Source organism: Lytechinus variegatus, chromosome 5 (genome assembly GCF_018143015.1).
Source record: "Lytechinus variegatus isolate NC3 chromosome 5, Lvar_3.0, whole genome shotgun sequence".
Taxonomy (NCBI): domain Eukaryota; kingdom Metazoa; phylum Echinodermata; class Echinoidea; order Temnopleuroida; family Toxopneustidae; genus Lytechinus; species Lytechinus variegatus.
The window spans coordinates 6,881,251-6,902,740 of record NC_054744.1 but is presented as its reverse complement, the minus strand read 5'-3'; the positions used below and the strand labels follow the sequence as shown (position 1 = coordinate 6,902,740).

The window sequence follows — 21,490 nt, the reverse complement described above, 5'->3', positions numbered from 1 at the left end:
TCTACTACTCGAGCTGTTCTCACTCAACATTCCTTCTGGTTTACAGTCCTTTTAAGGACTATTTTCAAGAAAGAATACTCTACTCTCAAATCTCCACTTTCTCGCCTATCCACTTCTTCTATCCACTGTTTCTATAACACTCCACATGGTGTACCGTAAACCACATCAGCAATTGTACATGCCACCATGCAAACCTTCAAACAACATCAAATGTAATCAATGTTTGAAATGTATAACATCATATGCAGAAAGTTTAATTCTACTCCAGAGCTCTGGCAAGGTAGTTAATTTTACAAAGCGTCAACTTTAACAACAAGGCAAAAGCAATTTTGTGTCTCGCCCACTTATGAAAATAACCAGAAATATGATTTGTGAGGGCATGCAAGAGGATTATATCGAAACTTCATTGTGAAATGACTGGGATGGAATAACACTTGTCATAAGAGCCTTGCACGTAAACTTAAATGTTGACCTGAAAATGACCTTTGACCTTACCATGTGACCTCCGACTGCAGCATAACATGCAGGTCGCCTAAGTACATCTACCATCCAAGTTTGGTTGAAAAGCGACTTACGGTTGCGGAGTTAAGAGTCTTGCATGTAAACTTTAACATTGACCTGAAAATGACCTTTGACCTTACCATGTGACCTCCGACTGCAGCATAACATGCAGGTCCCCCAAGTCCATCTACCATCCAAGTTTGGTTGAACAGTGACATAATGGTTGCAGAGTTAGGTGTCATAAGAGAGTCTTGCATGTAAACTTTAACGTTGACTTGAAAATTACCTTTGACCTTACCATAAGACATCAGACTGCAGCATAACATGCAGGTTCCCAAGTCCATCTAGCATCCAAGTTTGGTTGAAAAGCGACTTACAGTTGCGGAGTTAAGAGTCTTGCATGTAAACTTTAACGTTGACCTGAAAATGACCTTTGACCTTACCATATGACCTCAGACTGCAGCATAACATGCAGGTCCCCCAAGTCCATCTACCATCCAAGTTTGGCTGAAAAGCGACTTACAGTTGTGGAGTTAGGTGTCATAAGATAGTCTTGCATGTAAACTTTAACGTTGACCTGAAAATGACCTCAGACTGCAGCATAACATGCAGGTCCCCCAAGTCCATCTACCATCCAAGTTTGGTTGAAAAGCGACTTACAGTTGTGGAGTTAGGTGTCATAAGAGAGTCTTGCATGTAAACTTTAACGTTGACCTGAAAATGACCTTTGACCTTACCATGTGACCTCAGACTGCAGCATAACATGTAGGTCCCCCAAGTCCATCCACAATCCAAGTTTGGTTGAAAAGCGACTTATGGTTGTGGAGTTATGTGTCATTACAGGTTTGTGACGGACGGACGACATTTGGATCCCTAAGTCTCAACTTCACCTCTGGTGGGCGAGACAAAAATGAAACCTATTTTACAGGGGAAACACTGCCCGGGGCTAGGGGCAATTTTTTCCCTGAAATGCTCAAAAGAGCCCTGGAAACCAAACAAAAGGGTCCCTGAAATCCAATTCATTGCAATGTTAAAGCTTATCCAAGGTTGCAGATTCAGGCAGTAAGTTTTGAAAAGTAGCCCCCATAAACTAAAAATTATTTATTTGTCTGGCATTTTATATTAAACTGATATTCTCACCAATCTTAGAGCCTCTTCCCAATGTGCACCATCCACCAAAGTTGTAATGGCTTCTTCAAGATCATTGGCATACTCTATCAGGACAACTGCTGCTTCCGAGTGCCTTCTATTACTTGCCAGCTGACCTACCGGATGAAATATTCATATTATGATTGCATAAACAGTGAGGAAAATACACAGGGCAGGGTAATACTACATCAAATCTTCCAATAATGACCATTTTGTTTATCGTAAGCCTTGCTGAAGGCATCTAAGAACTAAACCTTGGACTTTCATGTGACTTGTCATGTGCCTCAGACCACTCGGCCAAGGCATCTGTACACAATTAATGGTAGATCAGATATCAATGTAAACTACAAAGGTAATATTGCTAAACAGCCAATCAAAATCAAGGTTTCCATAAAGTCGTCACTAATGTCAGAGTTACCATGAAAAAGGTATCAATTTAATGAAAATTAAGCGACCTGGACCAGGTAGTTCTTCCAAGAAATATGTCAGAAAACTTAAGTAGTTCAATGTAATTCAATTAAATGCAAATCATTTACACTTCCAAAGACAAAAAAACAAAGAATTCAATGTATATATCCTGAACAACATATAGATACTAACCAATGACACACACACCCAAATTTAAATTGTAATAGTTATCTGAGAAAAAGAATATTGTAGTAGGTGTATAAAAGTTTGATGATATCATACTTAATTGAAGTAATGACCTCCAAACATATTGCAATATCAAGTGACTAGTAACATTAGCAGTAGCGGACCGTGACCCGGAGGAGACAAAGAATTGGGGAGGGGGGCACTGCATTTTCTGTGAACAATGCTGTGCCCCCCCAATGCTTTGTCTCCTCTGGGTCACTGTCTGCCACTGAACATTAGCCTCCTCAACACACCTCTACAGTAGTTTCAAAAGACACAAATCGTCAGTGTTCATCCGAACCGTCGTATCAGTCATGTTTGGTCAAATCGATTTGAGATTTTTGCAGGAAATTAATGAACAAGTCCTATTCTATACATACAAAAATTTCTTGGCAGCATTTGATTTTAGTTTCTGAGATATGTCTATTCCCAACTGGAGGCATATTTCATGTGAACACCACAACAGTATCTTACATTTCTCACTGCTTCCAAACTGTTGACCAATAGATTGCTTGATGAAGCTCTCCACAGAAATCTCATACTTTTCAATGGCATGCAAATTATTTTCAGGTGGTTAACATTTTATAATGCATAAATAATGATAGTAAAGAATAACATAATAGTTACATTTATATAGCGCTTCATACTTTGGTTTCTAGACCTTTACATTATTATTACCCGTCATAGGTCTCTGTTCCACACATAAAGTGCACCATCTCCCCTCCCTGGGGAGCATCCTGGCCAGACAACCGTTTAGCAGTGCACACATGCCAATCTAATTACATTGACGTTCACATCCTACCGGGTACCCATTTAACACCTGGGTGGAGAGTGACAAACATGGATAAGTGCCTTGCCAAAGGACATTAGCGCCGGGTGAGATCTGAACCCTCGACCCTTGGTTTAAGAGTCAAGTGACTAAACCACTGCACCATGACACCTCTAAATCTGAGGAAAAATGAATCTGATACCTGCTATTTTCCTGGCCAACTCCATCTCATCCCCAGTACTGTATTTTAGTCGAGCAGTGAGAGAGAACACCTCTTGCCAATTGCTGCATTTCTGGTACATCTCCAGCGCCCCCTGGAGGTTGTCACACATCTCGTACATGAGGGCAGCCTCCAAGTAGCGGTTCTTCTCCTGAAGGTACTCCCCGTAGATTTGTGCAACGGCCTGAAAAGAAAATTAAGTCATAATTTCCTTTGTGCCCTGTTACGCCACTGTCATTTTTCTCTTTTAAGATTTTTTCTTAGTGTCCCAGATGCCTTTCAATTATTTGGAAATATGTTACTGGTGGGAAATTCCATAAAATTATCAAACCGTTTTATATGTCAAACCACCATTTTTAACCATTCTTGCTTCCTCAGTCATGATAATAATAATATGTCTATTTATATAGCACAGTTACTATGTGCATATACTCAACTGCGCTTTGATACTTGATATCATATTATTACCCCGGCTGTAGCTTAGCCGCCATTTCAATAGGCGCTAAAGCGTTCAAGGAATAAATCCTACCAGGTACCCATTCACCTCACCTGGGTCAAGTGCAGCACAATGTGGATAAATTTCTTGCCGAAGGGAATTACGCCATGGAAATGACTACACATATGAAACAGACAACAGACACAAATCTTTTCAGGAATGTCTATCACAGAGGAGGATGGCCAAGTGGATAACTGATCTTAATCATCATAAAGCAGATACAAACCAATAGCACCATCTTGAGTCCTCAACTACTCATGCTAGTTTCCTGACCCATAATGCTAGTATAGTCTAGTAATATAGACCCACTTGAAGGATAACATGCTAATTAACTACTCAATACATTTATACCACAATAATTATGTTACCAAGTAGCAAAACAACTACTTTTCCTTCAAAACATTTTAGTTTCTCTATACAAATACAATTGTAGGTCAATTTATTCTCTGTAGTATTAGTAGATATCTGAAAATGTACATTTCAAGACTATGTATTTATACCACACAGTCAATAGGAGACCACACACAGTTCACTCCCCCTTTAATGGATGATGAAATGGGTGCCTACCTTGTATTGGTGATCCCCTCTCTTGAACAGCTTCAATGCCTCAGGGTAGAGTCTCTGTTCTCTGACAAGATCCAGACACTCTGAGAAGTGGTCAGGACACCGGCTCACGTGTCCCAGAGCCTTCACATATCGCTTGAGGTGCTTGTCTATGGAGTAGCGCTGGTAGTCTGGGTCCATATTCCTTAGCTGGTTCAAAAATGGTAAGTACTCCTTAGGGTCCTGAAAAAAATTGGATGAAAATGGATAATTGGCCATACACTTTAAATCACAGGATTTCGATATCAGGGAGGCTTGGCAAATCCATATACAATAATCAATAATTTTGTATGTCCACTGCCCATTTTTACTTCCATATCATGAACTGCCAAAGTTACAATATCATTTGCAAGCATCAAATATGTGTGTGAGAAATAGAAAACAGAAAATGATTTTAAGAAGGTGTCACATATTATGGAATTCCTGAACTGTAATAAATGACTGAATTCACCACTTTGTTATTCTATTGAAATTTACATTCACTAATAAAACAAGATTATATACATGTATACTAAATTTGAGTAACAGAGGATTAATTTATTGGCCTGTATTAATGCATGAGGTTTCAATTGTACCATGGTACTAAACTATGATTTTACACAGATTTCTTGCATTATCGTGCTTCCCTTTAGCACCCTTTGTCAAAAGTGCTCATCTAATTAGATTTTCTTAAATTACGCAATGAAATAAGCATAATTATGTACAAAAATATGCATAGTCCATGGTTTTGTATTATGGTACAATTGAAATCTCTTTTAAGAATACCAGCCAAACCTTTCCATTCCTGAAAAAAAAACCCAGTATATTCTTCCCCAAGTCCAGGCTATGAAAGTTATAAATATAAGCAAATTATAAATCTGAGAATGAAAGTCAGTGAGTTCTCCCAAAATTGCAGGGCTGGAAAGGTATAAATATATAAAGCAAATTATAATTCTGATCAATTGTACCATGGTACATAACAATGGTTTATGCAGATTTGTGTACATAATTGTTTATTTCATCGCGTCCAATTATAATTGAAGTGCAATAATACAGGAAATCCGCATAAACCATGGTTTATGGTACAATTGAAACCTCTGTTGAGAATACGGTCAAATGAGTACTAAAGTCGACTGCAGGACAATCAAGCATTTATGTCGATTTAGGACAGATACATTGCACTGAATGATAATATTCAATAGATGTCAATCTGCAAAACACAGGAAATATTACTTACCTTTTGTGATTTATCAGCAACCATGAGGACAAGATCAAAGTCATAGGTTCCAAGAGCAACGTTGTAGAGTTCATTGACATCCACTAGGTACAGGAGATACCGGAGAGCCTCGTCTGCTGTAGGACAATCGGTCTCCTCGCTTGACCCTGAACCTTGCCTAACTTTGATCCTTTCTAAGGCCTTCTCGAGCTCGGGTTTGGTCTTCTTGGCATGGCAGGCAAGGACTGATAAGAAGTATCTTCAAAATATAAAAAGAGAAAATGATATTATACAGAAGGATGGCACCACGATTCTCACTAAACGAAAGTACCTGGGTGTAGCACCTGGCGTGAATTTGCCACTTACTTTGTGCACTAAACTAGAAATTCTACTTCATGTTAAGTGAAGTAGACCCAACACCTTCTAGCCCGTCATACAAAGAGTTACAATTGATCCAATCAATCGTAATTCTATGGAAATCCATCAGGTGTCAGAATTTTTTCTAAGGGAAATTTGCAAAACATCCTTTGTAGACAAAGGAGAACGCACCAACTTGTCAAGAAATAAATGAATTTATGGATATACATTCATATCTAGAATTTTGTTTGAGCAAACATGCATTTTATACTTTTACTTTACTGGCTTTCCATAGTTACGACTGATCGGATCAATCGCAACTCTTTGTAAGAGTCTAAAATGGGTCCCGTAACACAAAGGTTAGCGATTGATCGTACGCTTGGTTTTCACGATTGATTGTACATTGTAGTCAATGGAATCAATTTTAGAAAAATGTTCAACGATCATTGCTAAGTTTTGTGTTATGGGCCCCTGGTCTACTTCTACTCTAGCTTGCAGTAGTCTCCGCTTCCGCACTGCGTTCTCAATCTCTTCTTACATTTCGAGCAGGAAATATTTTAAAACTTGCTACTTGTGTCATCCCTCTTGCTATTTACTATTTTGACCTTTAAGCTACATGTACCAAGTAAATGGTGTGATCTGCATCCGGGAACTTTTGGTTATTGCCAATAGCAAGAATTAATATAAATTGGAAGGTATTCCTATACTGACTTTATTATTCTTAACATTTACAATAAACATGCTGCATGGTTGTAGCACATTCATGGAGGAATTACTAAAGGTTTGACCCCAATGACCCTATTGGTAGTCAAAGAAATAAAAAATTTAGGAGGACCAAACTTCACAAGATCATGTATGTGCACTGTTATACTAAAAGTTGACAATTAACTATTGTCAAATGGAAATAAACATAAATTACAATGCTGTAATTGCAAAGGTTTGAAAAGCACATAGCTTCCATTCCATACACATGCCACCAAAACCTATGCTTTTTTAGTTATTGGTTTTCAATACAGGTGGATAGTCTGGATGAATTATTGAGTTATGGGGAAAAGTGACAGATTTTCCTTGATGGTGTCACAGATCACATTCTTCTTACTGGCTCAACCCACCCCCAAGATGAGGGGCTGGAGCAGGGGTGTGGTCTTTTCTAACCTACCTATTTGGATTCAGTCTTTGTAGACTCTCCATGATGGCATCGCAGATCACATCCACCTTACTGGTTTGCCCCGCCCCCAGGACGAAGGGCGGGGCAGGGGTGTGGTAGGCTGCAGCATACATGGTCTTAGTAACACTCTCCTCTTTCAGGTCCATTAGAATGAGATTGAGGCTGGTGGAGTCATCTAGCTGGGTGACCAGAGCATCTATGTTGTTCAGGAGAAGCTACGTATAAAACACAGGAAAGTGCTTGGTTAGGACCATAGATATCCAGCATACAGAAACATCAGTATTTTCCAAAATTTCAAGCATATTTACCAATACCCCCCCCTCCCGCATCACCCCCGGACTAAAATAAACTTTTCTATTAAGCATATTTACCAATAACCCCCCCCCCCCGAATAAAATAAAAATGTCTATTAAGCATATTTACCGATAACCCCCTCCACCACACCACCCCCGAATAAAATAAAATGTATATTAAGCATATTTACCGATAACCCCCTCCACCACACCACCCCCAAATAAAATAAAAATGTCAATTAAGCATATTTACCAATAGCCCCCCACACCACCCCCGAATAAAATACAAATGTCTATTATTAGCATATTTACCAATAACCCCCCCACCACCCCCAAATAAAATACAAATTTCTATCATGCATATATTAGAGTGAGTGTTTCATCTCCATTTCCTGTCTTGACAAGTCAGGCCCCTGTTTCATAAAACTCGTTATTATAATACATTTGCAATAACAGTTAATAGCTACTGAAATTATTCAATTTGATTGGTTGACCATGAACTTGTTATAGATAATGGCTATTTGCTTTTATAAAAGATCTTTATTAAACAGAACCCAGAGCTAACGACTTTCCTTGATTTTGATTGGGCAAGAGGCAAAGGAGACTGGATGTCACTATGGCAACTGTCAGATAAAACAGGATTTGTTGGATAAACATGACTTGTGCTTTCCTTAAAAGCTCCCTTGTAGTCCACACAGAATTCTGATGACGAAGCCCTCAACATGAGACAAACTCGTCAACACTTCATGTTCTCAGTCAAAGGGATGCTAGTTTACATAAATGCAATGGCAGAGGAAAAATAATTTTTTTCATCCCCTTGTTGTAAACTGCTAAGGACCAATCATACTCTTATCAATGCAACTTTGGTTAAAATATTTAATTCTTTAATTTGAGTGTAGATGACAATAACATGTAATGCATTATATGTTATTGTCATCTACACTATAAAAAAAATAATAATTTGGTACACCAAGGGGGTGTTTCACTAAGACTTATGTATGACTTAAAGAGTTGCAGTTGATTGTCTTACCATACCATATAAAAGGCATCACCATATTGGACAAATCATGGTACAAGTATGAGAGCTATTGCGTATCAATGAATAAGATTGCTTGTTACATATCGCGTGCGCACCAGCACCAAGCATGACTTTAAGTCATACTTAACTCTTTGTGAAACACCCCCAAGATCCTATAACGGTTCCATGAAATTTGTTCCGGCGACAATTGCTCCAATGGAAAATCTGCATGTTAAGCCAAACATAAAACCTAACCTTCAAAACTAAATAAACCCTATTCCTTACCCCTACATTATTCTGAAAAAAAAACTTGATTACAACCCTAACTCTAACCTTATGCCCTCTGAGATATCATGACCGGAGCAAATGTTGCAGGATCAAATGTCGTGTCACCTATTAGTAAACCAAGGTATATAATTATGTTCCAACCTACCTGGGGGTTATGGTCTACGATGAGATTCATGTCGATCCTATGACGCCTCATCACCGTGAAGGCTTCCTTGTACTTCAGGGCATCCAGGCATCTCTTGATGGATGCAAGCACCAGAGCTCTGGGGTGGATCGTCTCCAGGTTCCCCCTGGGCATCTGGAGCACCAGGCGGGTGTCGGACGCTATCGCCGTGACGATGCGGGATCCTCGCTCCACCCTCCTCAAGCTCTCGTCCAGGGAGACCGCCTTGCCTTCGCTCAAGTTTGCTAGATCTGTGTGAATCAAACACTGCATGTACTGAATATTGTGCAATTTGGAATAATTGCAAATTTTGAGGCAAAGCAATCAAAAAATCTTCACTTTTTCATATACGAGTGAAATAAAATGCATCAAATTTCAAATCTTGAAATAAAAAAAATGTATAGAGCAGAGTTGATTTTCCTTTAGCAATTACTTGTCAAAAAGATCATGTCTGTATAGAGTTCTAAAAAGTGGCATAGTTTAAAACAAAATTTTTGTGCTTCAAGATGCTTATTTTTCATTATCAGGGGTTGACGAACCTTTGCACACAATGTTTTGCATGATTCAGGACACGGCGGCCTAGAAACATGTAAATGTATAGCCATGTAAAAGCCTCATCAGCCTCAAATAAATCAATGTAAAATAATAATCCTCTATCAGACTTACGGATGTACTTCTGAGACTATTTCTAGGTCTATTTCTATTTCCTCAATTTCATACATGTATTAATATTAATGCATAACAAACAACAATTGCAGCATCCGGCCGAGCCTCTCGGGCGGGTGCACAGTGGATTCCTGCTAAGCATACACATAGTACCAAGCTTTTGCTGCTCCCTATTTGTATGCTTATTATGCATAAATCAGGAGCAGTGAACGTTATAGAATTCTGCAGAATTTAGCAGACAAAGCTTGATTGGTTTGGTGCTTACGTTAGCAGACGATTTTCCCATTCATTTTTAGATGTTTTTTTTTTGGGGGGGGGGAGGATTAAAGGAGCAATCGTAAGGCCTTTCGTGGTTACAATACACCATATCTTGAAACTCATTATTTAAATTGTAAGCAATTTTGTAAAAAAAATATATATATTCTTAAATAAAATCTTAAGAATGAAATAGAATCTTACCCTCTAATTTGGTATCCAGGCTGATACAACGACAAGTGTGGCTGTGAGTAGTGAGGACTAAAAACTCATTAGTTATTGCAAATGAAGTGACGTTGGATGCAATCTCCATCTCGTTGACATAGAAACGATACCGCTCGGTTAGCCCCAGAATTGCTTCCTACAGAAAAAAAAATTAAGTTAATCAATAACTACAAATAATTAGTGAAAAGAGTATTATTTATTTCGAAAGGAAAAAACACAGCAAATAATAATTTCTTTCATTGATTTTTTATTTTAAATTAAAGGTTTAACATAATTGCAAATTGTATGAATTTAATATGGTGACATAAGAAAGCTGAGGACAACACATTTAAATCCACAATTTACGAGCATATTTCAAATTGTTCAAACTATTTTTATCTCATTTTCAACAGAACAAAAGTAAAATGGTTGTATATAATAACAATCATATTTGCAAATGTAAATTATACAAACAGTATCATCAATGGTAGTACAATATAATACATTTTTCCATAAGTAAAACAAAGTATTATATAAAAGCAAGTTATCATAAATATTATAATATTTGAGAAAATGGAGGGATCCACTATAAAATATAACTGCATTACAACTGTCAGGTAAATTACATTTCCTTGATTCTTCATTCAGGAGTAATTCCTTGCATGCACTGAGTGCCGGTGATGGTAGCTCGAGCTAAGGCCGGGGTAATAATAGCAGCGCTTTGTATCCTCAGGCAACAAGCGCTTTATAAATCCAGCTGTTATAATTATTATTATTTTGTTGGATATATATATCATATATAATGCATATAATCATCTTCTTTTGTATCAATAAAATTAGCATGTATTCTTTGAGTGCTTTACTCTTCACCAATCAAATTGCAGTTCTACAATCACTAACGCCTATAGTGTGAAACTTGCGACTAATGACAAGTTTTGTGAAATGGGGCTACTCACCTGGCCAGCCAATTTACAAACAGCGACATGTGAGCATCGTTGGGGCAATTTGGTGATGAATTCATTGTTGTCATCCACTACTGTTCCATCATCTAACTGGATTGCCAGTGAGCCGTCATCACCACGGCAACTGACCGAGACAACCTCACCGAATATCGGCTGACTTTCTTCTTGATTGCTATAATGGTAAGGGGGGTGAAAATAGGGATCATTTTTATACTAAAACACTTTTACATACTGAACCCTTCATCTCTATTAAATCAAATTAAATAACTTTTTTTTGTTTACATATCGTCGCATGCACCACGAACCGTCCTCTTTGCTTACTTCGATGCGAAAGTTAGTTTTGCAGAGAACGCATTTAAAAAAAAGGTTTTTTAAAAACAGCAATAAGTGCACCTACAAGGAGAGCAAAATTATTTACCGGTGTCTTTGTTCGATAGTTCAGGTTCCAAAGTTTCATCCCGTATCTTTATATTTTCTTGAAGTGAATTATTTGCGCCACAGTGGGCATCGTAACAGAGAGGACGGTTCGTGGTGAAATTGCGAGGCGCGATAGCGCAATGTATTTGAGCTGAGAGGATGGTTCGTGGTGCGTTATGATCCCAATTTCTATCCAGTCTCTTTGTGAACTGCTTTAAGGCATGATTTGAGAGCATTTAAACTTTTTACATGAAATGAAAAAAAATTAAAATCCATATTTCATTGTTTGAAATAAAAATCAGAGAGTAAATATTCTGAAAATTCATTTTGCCCAATCGATCATGGGCCCAGCAGCCACTGTGCAGCGCCAGATCGATGAAGCAACTCTCATTTTTTTACGTCTTTCGGTCTGACCTCCCAGTTGTGAGACGGATGCTGTACCAACTGAGCCAACACACCAGTTGAACAAGAAAATAGAGACAAATGATATCTGAATCTTAATATGCTATAGGGCATTATTTTAGTTTTAATTTAGTTTGTTGTTGTTATGAAATCTTCTTTTGAGATGAGATTGTTGTTGAACAAATTACTTACCTACTAAACATTAGCAAGGCATATTGGATATACATGCATCTTTAAGTCCTCTAAAACACTTCTGGATTCAAAGAAACAAGAACTTTGTTTACTACCAACAAAGAAATATTTTACAGGGAAATTTTGTAACTCCATTAAAATATACGATTAAGACAAATATCTTCAAACTTACCACACCAATTTTAATTCAGCAGTTCCCAGTCCCAAACATTTGATATGATGTAATGAGCTGACACAGTCCTCATCATTGTACGACACTGCAACCAGGCAGTCAGCACTGATCCACATGAAATGATGAAGATGAAACGGCAGATCCAAAGATACTGGATTACCTGATTCATCAATAATCCTGACATAAAATAAACAGGTATTTTTGAATATATTTAGTTAAATATGACTTGACCACTAAATGTAACATGTCAATTTACACGTAAATTCAATATAAACAGTCATTTGAAAATACTTTTGCAAAAGTTCAACTTCCTATTTAAGCAAAACTGAAGGATGCACAAGCAGTCATATGTTTTTTTTTTTTTATTGGATATCGTTGACACTCGTATCAGCTAATAGCTACATGATTTATACTTTCCTGCATAGAATATCCATACGTAAAATTACATGTACTTAATGAATAACTAAAATTTTGATTTAATATATAGCATATTAGTTATCGAATTCAAATTACATAGAAATAATTATTCAATATTTTTGATGAATTAAAATGTGTATCATTGAAATGTTTACATAATACACTACATAAAAGTCAATTTTATTATCTAATCTAATTAAGTATTAAAACTACACATTCATGTATGAAACAGATTTCATTATAACTTTTCATCCATTTACACTGCTATTTCTGTAGTTTTAATTGAAATCTCATTGTCTACACAGAATATTGAAACATGAACTCAGAAAGGTCACTGGGAGGACAGTGAACTTCTGGAACTACAGGTGTATTACATAGCAGAATGAAATGTACATGTGTTAATTACAGGACATACCAATCATGAAATATACAACATTCTCTTTTGTCTCTGGAGAAAGTATATTACAACCTGTCAATCATAGTTAATTACATCCTGAAATCTACAAAGTTGTTTTTAAAATGCCAGGATGAAATTTACAAGAAATCAATAATTTTAATGGAAGATATTGAACCCAGAAGAAAAAAACAGATCCAAGAAGTAGGACATTCATATGAACTCTCATTTATTGGGCTTTGTAACAAAATGATATGCAATCAATTGCTATATCAAGCCAATCAAGATCTTCGTTGCAGATGCATTTAGTTCAAATGCTGCAAAGGAACCAATCAAAATTATTCTTTGATATTTGCAATCCATTGCTAAACTTTATTCTATGGGCTCCAGGTATTTGGAAATGATTTTCAAAATTTGAATTGTAAATATTCTAGATTAGGTAGAAACTTTTCTGGAAAGTTATCAAATTGAATATTGCTGTGTTTTGTCTTATTTTTGTTTTTCAAAATTACTTTTGTTAGTTTTCATTTTCACCTTGCCATTCCTCTGAGCTTGGGAGGGGATACCATAGATTTAAATCCATTTCCACCAGCTGCAACCAGTTTGACCGAAGCATCATCTTTATCCTCTTCACCATCTTCATGAAAATAAAACATAAAAAGCAATAATAGTAAGTCACTACATTAAAAAATACTGGTTGTGGCAACAATCTAAGAATAAGAATCAGATTTAGTACATAGGAGTGGTGATACTGGAACAATTTCTTTTTTTCAAAGTTTGCAAAATGATGTATTGAAAATATTATTTGAGAAGTACACATGGCTGAGGTGATGTGACTGTAAATTATTAGAAGTAGCCTCATTCAAACTTATACGTCATTTCTTCATTTTTTTTTTAACCTCTCATCATTCATACTTTATTCAACATAGGAAAGGGAAAAAGATGAGAAATACAAAAAAGTAAAATATTTATTCATGATATTGATTTTTTTTAATAAAAAATAAATCTTTATAGGAAAGTGACAGCAATTTTTGGAAGAGAAGTTATCACATCGGAGTGATTATCCCCACTGTTAAGGAAATGAATGTGAAATTTTGCCATGCTTTCACTTTCAAATGCTAACAACAGATTGTTATCTTGTATAAAGAAGATATGAGACCAAACCCTGTAATCATCTAGTATTCAAATTGCAATTTTATAAAAGCTTGACTTGCCATCGACACATAATTTTCATCACTCCATTTTTAAATGTTTTTATAGGGCAATGGATTATTATGTAAGTTTTAATTTTTATATATCACAATATAGTATTCCACTTCAGTGGTGATTTTAGGGCTTCAAATGAAGTATTATGCTATAAACTAATCATTAAATATGTGTTGTTTTTCTTTCAATCACTACATAAAGGTGGCACTGATGTTTATCTTACATCACTGCTAAAAAAAATGACTGCTTGTTAGTAAGCAACCAGTCGAACGGTTTATGGTCCTCTCAAACTAACCCTTATTTTCCCCTTTAGCTACTTTATAAGTCTTCTATCTTTCTGACTTTTTATTGGGGAGGGGGGGGGGGGCAGCTCAGCTTATACTGAAACTTACCAGTCTTGTGTGTGTAGAATGCGATACGGCCGTCCTGCAGCACTACTGCCATGTTGTTGCTATGCGGGGGCGGAGCAAAGACCACTTGATTGACAAATGTTGGCATCATCAATGTGTAGGCTGATATGGGTGGGGGCACTATCATCTTCTTGAAAGGTGTCACTAATATATCCTCTGCGATGAAGTAAAATTGAAATTACATTAGAGCATCAAAGTACATGAATGAGTCCATTCTTCAAACAGTGGACTCATGAATACAATAGCGTATCTAACCATGGTAACAGGTGTCAGTTTGGCGCACTGTGACAAATGCATGCATCCGCATTGGACATGTTTTATAAACGAGCCCGATACGCGCTAAATTAAGCGTAATTTATGAAGGAAATCTGCATAAACCATGGACTCAACCTTGGGTTTTCAAAACCACCTTTGTGAATTCGGGCCTTTGTGATTGATGTTCCTTTAAATCAAACATCTCTCCCCTTTTACGGTCATGGAAGGTTGAAAGATAGAAGAAAGGCAGAATAAGTGACAGTCAAAGTTGGGATAATTACTAGCAGAGAATGTAAAGAACAAATACTACTTATTGACTTCTTCTTGTACAAATTATGTTGTAGCACCATGAAATTATGAGAAACAAAACAGCCCCCCCCTGAAGAATGAAAGTTTTTGCTTCAAATAAAAGAGAAAAATAGAAATCCTAGACAACTTTTTACGATCTTTTTTATAAATCAAAGTACCCATTTAGAAGGATAAGACAGTTTTTTATTTTAGTTTTCTGTAAATGTCTCTTCAAAACTGCAAATAGTATCATTCAATTTATGTATTTCATTTCCATCAGTGGCCACATGATCAGCGATTGTACTTACTTCCATCAATGACCGCAGTGACAGCCTGATCGTCCTCATCCAGCCCTCTACTGTTGGTCGTCTGCCAGGTCCAGCTGTATCTCAGGTACTGACCTGCGCTATTCAGCAGATGAAGCTGATTGGCATGCTCAGGGTCAAAGGTCAGGGCAGTCACTCTCTGACTGGCGGAGAAGTGAAGGCTTTGTTTGAGGTACCAGTGATAGTTTCCTACCGTCCATACTTGAACTGTGAAATAAAGCACGGAAAAATATGGTCAGGAAAGAAATGTGGTCAGGAAAGTTATGTCTAGTGCCTGTTGTGGCTATATCAACATTTTAACTTCACACTTGGCCAAGGCTCTTGACATACTCTAACAGTCCCATCAGTCTTAGAAATCAGCTTATGTCACATGAATCAATGTCATGTACTTGTATAAATAAAATTTCAAATCTGAATTAAAGATTACAAAAAACTATAAAATGAAATAATCTTTTAACAGCACATATATATCTATTGATTCTTCCGCTATTAACCCTTAGATAACAACTATGCCACTGCAAAAAAATAACACCCAAAGTAAAATCCTGGTCTGAAATGCCCCAGTTAAAAAAAGATTAAAGAATAATTCAAAATGGTACTTATAGCCAGAGAGAACTTATTGCTTTTCCAAAATTATGTTAAATGTAAAAGAATGTACTTGTAGCAAACAATTATTTCATGAGAAATTCTTTAAAATCAAGGTTGTGGCCCTATCATCATAGATCTAGATCTGATACATTCACATGAACTTATCTTTGTGAAATCACAAAATCTTAGCTGAAAACTGACATTCATGATTGCTAGCACAGAAAAGCATATGCAGGAGAGTGTATTAATATTGCTGAGAAAAGTACCTTACTAATTTTTAATTTGATAGAATTCCATGTTCATTTTGCAGTTTTTGCTTATTTCTCAGCAATTAACACATTTTCTTACAGAGCCAACTGGCAAATATTTTACATACAAACACTTGGGTGGTCATTTTATTGGATTCTCTTTAAACTCACTTTGAGATTGTTACAACTGGCATTTCTCTTTAACTTGAGTATTAAAGGGGAAGTTCACCCTGAAGAAAACTTTGTTGCAAAAATAGCAGAAAAAATAGTAAAAAATATTGGTGAAGGTTTGAGGAAAATCTGTTAAAGAGTAAGAAAGTTATTAGAGTTCAAAGTTTTGGATTTGTGACGTCATAAACGAGCAGCTGCCCCATGTGTTATGTAATATAAAATGCATGAATTTCAAATTTTGCATGGTTCCTGATGACTTAATTTTGTTTTCTATTCATGATTGGGTGTGAAATGATTTGTCTATTGATATACAAAAGGTACAGTGAAAACCATTTTCAATTTTCTTAGAAAATGACAATTCATTGATTTTTTACCATTCGCTATGTAGGAATGCTGCTCGCATATGACGTCACAAATCAAATAATTGAAATTCCAATAACTTTTTAATTATTTGATGAATTTTTCTCAAACCTTCGGCAATATTTTTTATTATTTTTTCTGCTATTTTTACAATAAAGTTTTTGTCAGGGTGAACTTCCCCTTTAAGCAAATAAGATGTCATGGACTGAAGTGCATAGGGGTGACCGACTAATACACCAGTTTGTACTCCTCTTTGTATCATGCATAAGGAGCTTGGGTTTTACACACCATCTGAAGGACATGTTCACACCATTACAAACATGTAGATAGGGGAATTGAAATCAAAATTTGAATCTGATTTCCACATCTGATTAAAAAGACAAAGAACATATTCATATGCAGATATATACAAAAATAAAGCATTAAAAACAAACATATTCAATTCAAAATCATAATGTGGTGGGAAATGACAGAGAATGAGGGCTTCCGGCCTTCAGATCAAGGTTATTCCCAAACACAATCAAATTTACACATGTTTCTTAAATATATAAAATAAAAATAATGATTTAAAAAAAAAAAAAACACACACAAGAAAACAAACACACAGGATATTCAAAGATATAAAGATAAAGATACAAAGACAACTAGACAGCCCCCCCCCAGGATTGGCAAGAATTATTTAAACCCCCGTCACACTAAAGGTTGAATGGCCGGAATGCAGTTGGAATGAAAATTCTTGGTACATTCCTGGATTTTCGAAGCGCATTCTAATAATTCTGACTGCATTCTGAGTAGTCTGGTCAGTTAGCGAAATTATGTGGACACGGTGGACAAAAGCGTGATTTTTTCTCCAGACCTTTGTTTATGTATAAGAATTAAGAATGGGGTATGCTCCAAAAAATCTGGCTGCAGGAACAGTGAAAAAATGGGTGAAAATGTCAGAATTTATGAGTTCAGATTTGTCTGATATATAGACTAGCGCTAGTGCAAAACTCAATAGCAGTGCATTATTTGCATTGGATTAGTTCTTGAATTCAGACCCTTTTTGAACAGATCTTCTGTTTGTCCTCGCATCTCAATGCACCAAATATCTGAATGAAGATGCTAACCAAGCCGAAGGGTGACGGTGGAGGGGGTTGAATGTTGGTGTGTATGTACATATTTTGGTCTTGGGGAAAGATGTGCAATACACCTTTTTTGTATGCCATGGTAACAGTGTATTATTGCAAAAATAAGGTAAAAATCTTGCAGTTGGAACTACTTCCTCTGTTTTTAACCGATTCTCATGAAATTCGGCACACACATTGGCCTTGAGGTGAAGATGTCTAAGACACACTTTCGTGTGTCTTTCAGAAATCTTGTTGCCATGGTAACAACATATTATATGGTGAAAATTGGGAAAAAACTTACAATTCAAACTGCTTCATCAGTTTTCAATCAATTCTCGTGAAATTTGGCACACACATTGGTATTGAAGTAAAGATGTACTAGGCACTTTTTGTGTGTGTTTCAGAAACTGTGTTGTCATGGTAACAAAATATCATATGGCAAAATTTAGGTAAAAAACTTGTAATTTGAACTACTTCATCAGTTTTGAACCAATTCTCATGAAATTTGGCTCACACATTGGCCTTTGGGGTAAAGATGTGCAAGAACCTTTTTTTTTTGCATTTGTCAGAGAGTGCATTACCAGGGTAGCCACATATCATAGCCAGAAATGTAGGAAAACTTAAATGTGGATCAAACTTCTTCCCCTGTTTTTAGTCAGTGCTCATAAAAATTGGAAGAAATATTCATCTTAGGTTAAAGATTCATATTAAATTCTAAATGTCTTCTCTGCATTAAAATGTGGGGGTATTAATCACCTTCATTAATATTTCTGGGTTTGGGGGGAAGGGGCAGGATTAGTCCTTTAAATCTGACATCAAAGAAGGTTAAAGGCAGTGGCCATTAGAAACATAAAAATGCATCTTAAAAAATGCATCCCCTTAAGGGCATATAGGCTGGAGGAACAATGGGTGAATATGAAACCTTCCGCTGAAGCAGAGGAGTTCCAACACTGGCAAGCAAAACAAAATTTGTACCCCTTCTACTTTCAACAGCTGATTTTCCAAACCTTAGTTCCACCTCCCCAAGATGTGCACCTCTCCCCATACCGCTTTTAGTTCTACTTCCCCATGCTCAAACCAGTCTACACCGTTGTCCCTCAGGGGTCAATGCATTTTTAAAGCTAGACATTACTCTCTTTTTTTTGGGGGGGGGTATTTAGAAAATGATCTCATAAAAATTACAGTTAAAGGATTATGACTAGGAACTTAACCCCCCCCCCCGAAAAAATAGGGGGCTGATATACTTTTTAGCAGAAAATCACCCCCCCCCCCCCCCTTCAAAGGTAAGAAGAGTCATTTGCACTTCAGACCATTCATTTGAAGTTTAATGCATTCTGATTTGATAAAAAAAATGTTTACAGTACCCAATTAACCATTGTTTATTTATATTCTCCTACTCAGTCTTTTATTCATATTCATATTCCGTTCCTTCTCTTTCTTTTTAACTTTCACATCACTCTTGATTTTGAGCTTCACCATGCCATCTCCTTCTGTTTCCTGTCTCTCTCTAAGTATATTTTTTTCTGACATATTTTTAAGTGTACCTTTAATCATGCAACTAATTATAGAAATATAAATATATACAAAAGTCTCTGCACTTGTTTTAGAAATTCACTTGCAAATCCATGACTCAGTAACATACCATATCAAAAATATACCTATGTGCACAATAGATTTTAGCCTTATATTTTCTTTCATTTATTTTTTTTCAGTATATTTCTGTGACAGCCCCTGCTTCATGCTTCAAATAAAACATCGATTAATTGGACACCGGAAACATTTTTTTTTCAAAGCAGAATGTTTGAGGCTTTAAATTGATATGCAGAAGTGTAAAGGATTCCCCCCCTTTTTTTGGGGGGGGGGGTTAAGTTCCTATATAGTCGTTATAATTTTCTTTCACTCTTTATGTGGCAATTTTCTAAAGCCCTCCCCCCCCCAAAAAAAAAAAAATGTAAGGGGTGTTTTTTAAGAGTGTTTAAGTTCCTCATGGTCATGGCCTTTAACCTTCTATATTTTTATGTTGTCAGTTTTTAAGGACCTTCTCCGCCCCCCCCAAAAAAAGCCTATAAATATTATTGAAGGTGATTAATACCCTGCGCCTGCGCTATTATATGACGTTATAAAGGGGAATCAAACCCAAATAAACACTTGTTTTAGAGGAAAATGAAAAATCAGACAAGTTTATAGGTCAAAGTTTGAACAATATCGGACAAACCATAACAAAGTTGTGAACATATTAAAGTTATAAACATTGGTAATCACTATACCCATGAAGACTTCAAATTGACCGCATATGTGATGTCATAGTGATGTAAGAAGGCAAGGACCACTCTTCCATGTACTGGAATAATTAATTAGCTAAAATTTCTTTTTTTCATAAGTTTTACTTCAAATTATATCTTTCTTTCATGACGACATAAAAGATACTACCGGGTTTATATTACGGCCCAATGGAATAGGGATTTAGGAGAAAACCAAAAATCCTGATAACTAAGTACTAGTCTTATGGGAAAGTTGTCCTTGCGGCCTCACCCCTTGTCATAATTTACTTACCCAGTTGCCAATTTGAATTCTACATACTAGTAGCCTTAGGGATCTTAATTTTAAAGCAGCCATAACTTTATTTTGCTTGTCCGATTTCTTTAAAACTTTCACCATTCTTATTTTTCTCCTTTTCCATGCACACATTATGACCAAGGCTTGATTCCCTTTTAATACTGAATATGAATCTTTACCCAAAATGAATATTTGTGTCAACTTTTATGAGCACAGGCTGAAAACTGAGAAGTAGACTGATCCACAATGAGTTTTCCCCATATTTCTGGCTAAATGTGGTTACCAAGGCAATGCACTCTCTGACAAAAGGTTCTTGCACAGCTTTACCTCAATTCCAAGTTGTGTGCCATAATTATTTCATGAGAATTGGTTCAAAACAAAAAAAAATGATGAAGTAGTTCAAATTGCAAGGTTTTTACCTAAATTTTGCCATATAATATGTTGTCCCATGGCAACACAATTTTGGAAACACACACAAAAAGTGCCTTTACATCTTTACTTCAATACCAATGTGTGTGCCAAATTTCATGAAAATTGATTGAAAACTGATGAAACAGTTTGAATTGTAAGGTTTTTTCCCCAATTTTCACCAGATAATATGTTGTTACCATGGCAACAAGATTTCTGAAAGACACACAAATATAAGTCTTGGACATCTTCACCTCAAGATCAATGTGTGTGCCAAATGGCCAAATTTCATGAGAATCGGATGAAACAGAGGAAGTAGTTCCAACTGCAAGATTTTTACCTTATTTTTGCAATAATACACTGTTACCATGGCAACACAAGTATAAAAAAAAAATGTGTCTTGCACATCTTTCCCCAAGACCAAAATATGTACATACACACCAACATTCAACCCCCTCCACCGTCACCCTTCGGCTTGGTTAGCATCTTCATTCAGATATTTGGTGCATTGAGATGCGAGGACAAACAGAAGATCTGTTCAAAAAGGGTCTGAATTCAAGAACTAATCCAATGCAAAATAATGCACTGCTATTGAGTTTTGCACTAGCGCTAGTCTATATATCAGACAAAT

The 21,490-nt window shown here is 36.4% G+C and overlaps 1 protein-coding gene across 1 annotated transcript in view; it reads right to left on the bottom strand.

The window, feature by feature from the left end:
- The window catches only part of LOC121415164 (putative elongator complex protein 1), a 38,927-nt gene that overhangs the window by 8,038 nt on the left and 9,399 nt on the right, over positions 1–21,490 (bottom strand). Inside the window, exons 9-20 of the mRNA XM_041608309.1 lie at positions 15,402–15,626; positions 14,533–14,706; positions 13,469–13,571; positions 12,124–12,300; positions 10,935–11,112; positions 9,979–10,135; positions 8,836–9,104; positions 7,083–7,306; positions 5,588–5,825; positions 4,336–4,554; positions 3,255–3,456; positions 1,642–1,766 (exon numbers count right to left, since the gene is read on the bottom strand). Of these exons, the coding sequence (XP_041464243.1) occupies positions 1,642–1,766; positions 3,255–3,456; positions 4,336–4,554; positions 5,588–5,825; positions 7,083–7,306; positions 8,836–9,104; positions 9,979–10,135; positions 10,935–11,112; positions 12,124–12,300; positions 13,469–13,571; positions 14,533–14,706; positions 15,402–15,626 (2,291 nt within the window). The remainder of the gene's footprint in view (positions 1–1,641; positions 1,767–3,254; positions 3,457–4,335; positions 4,555–5,587; positions 5,826–7,082; positions 7,307–8,835; positions 9,105–9,978; positions 10,136–10,934; positions 11,113–12,123; positions 12,301–13,468; positions 13,572–14,532; positions 14,707–15,401; positions 15,627–21,490) is intronic.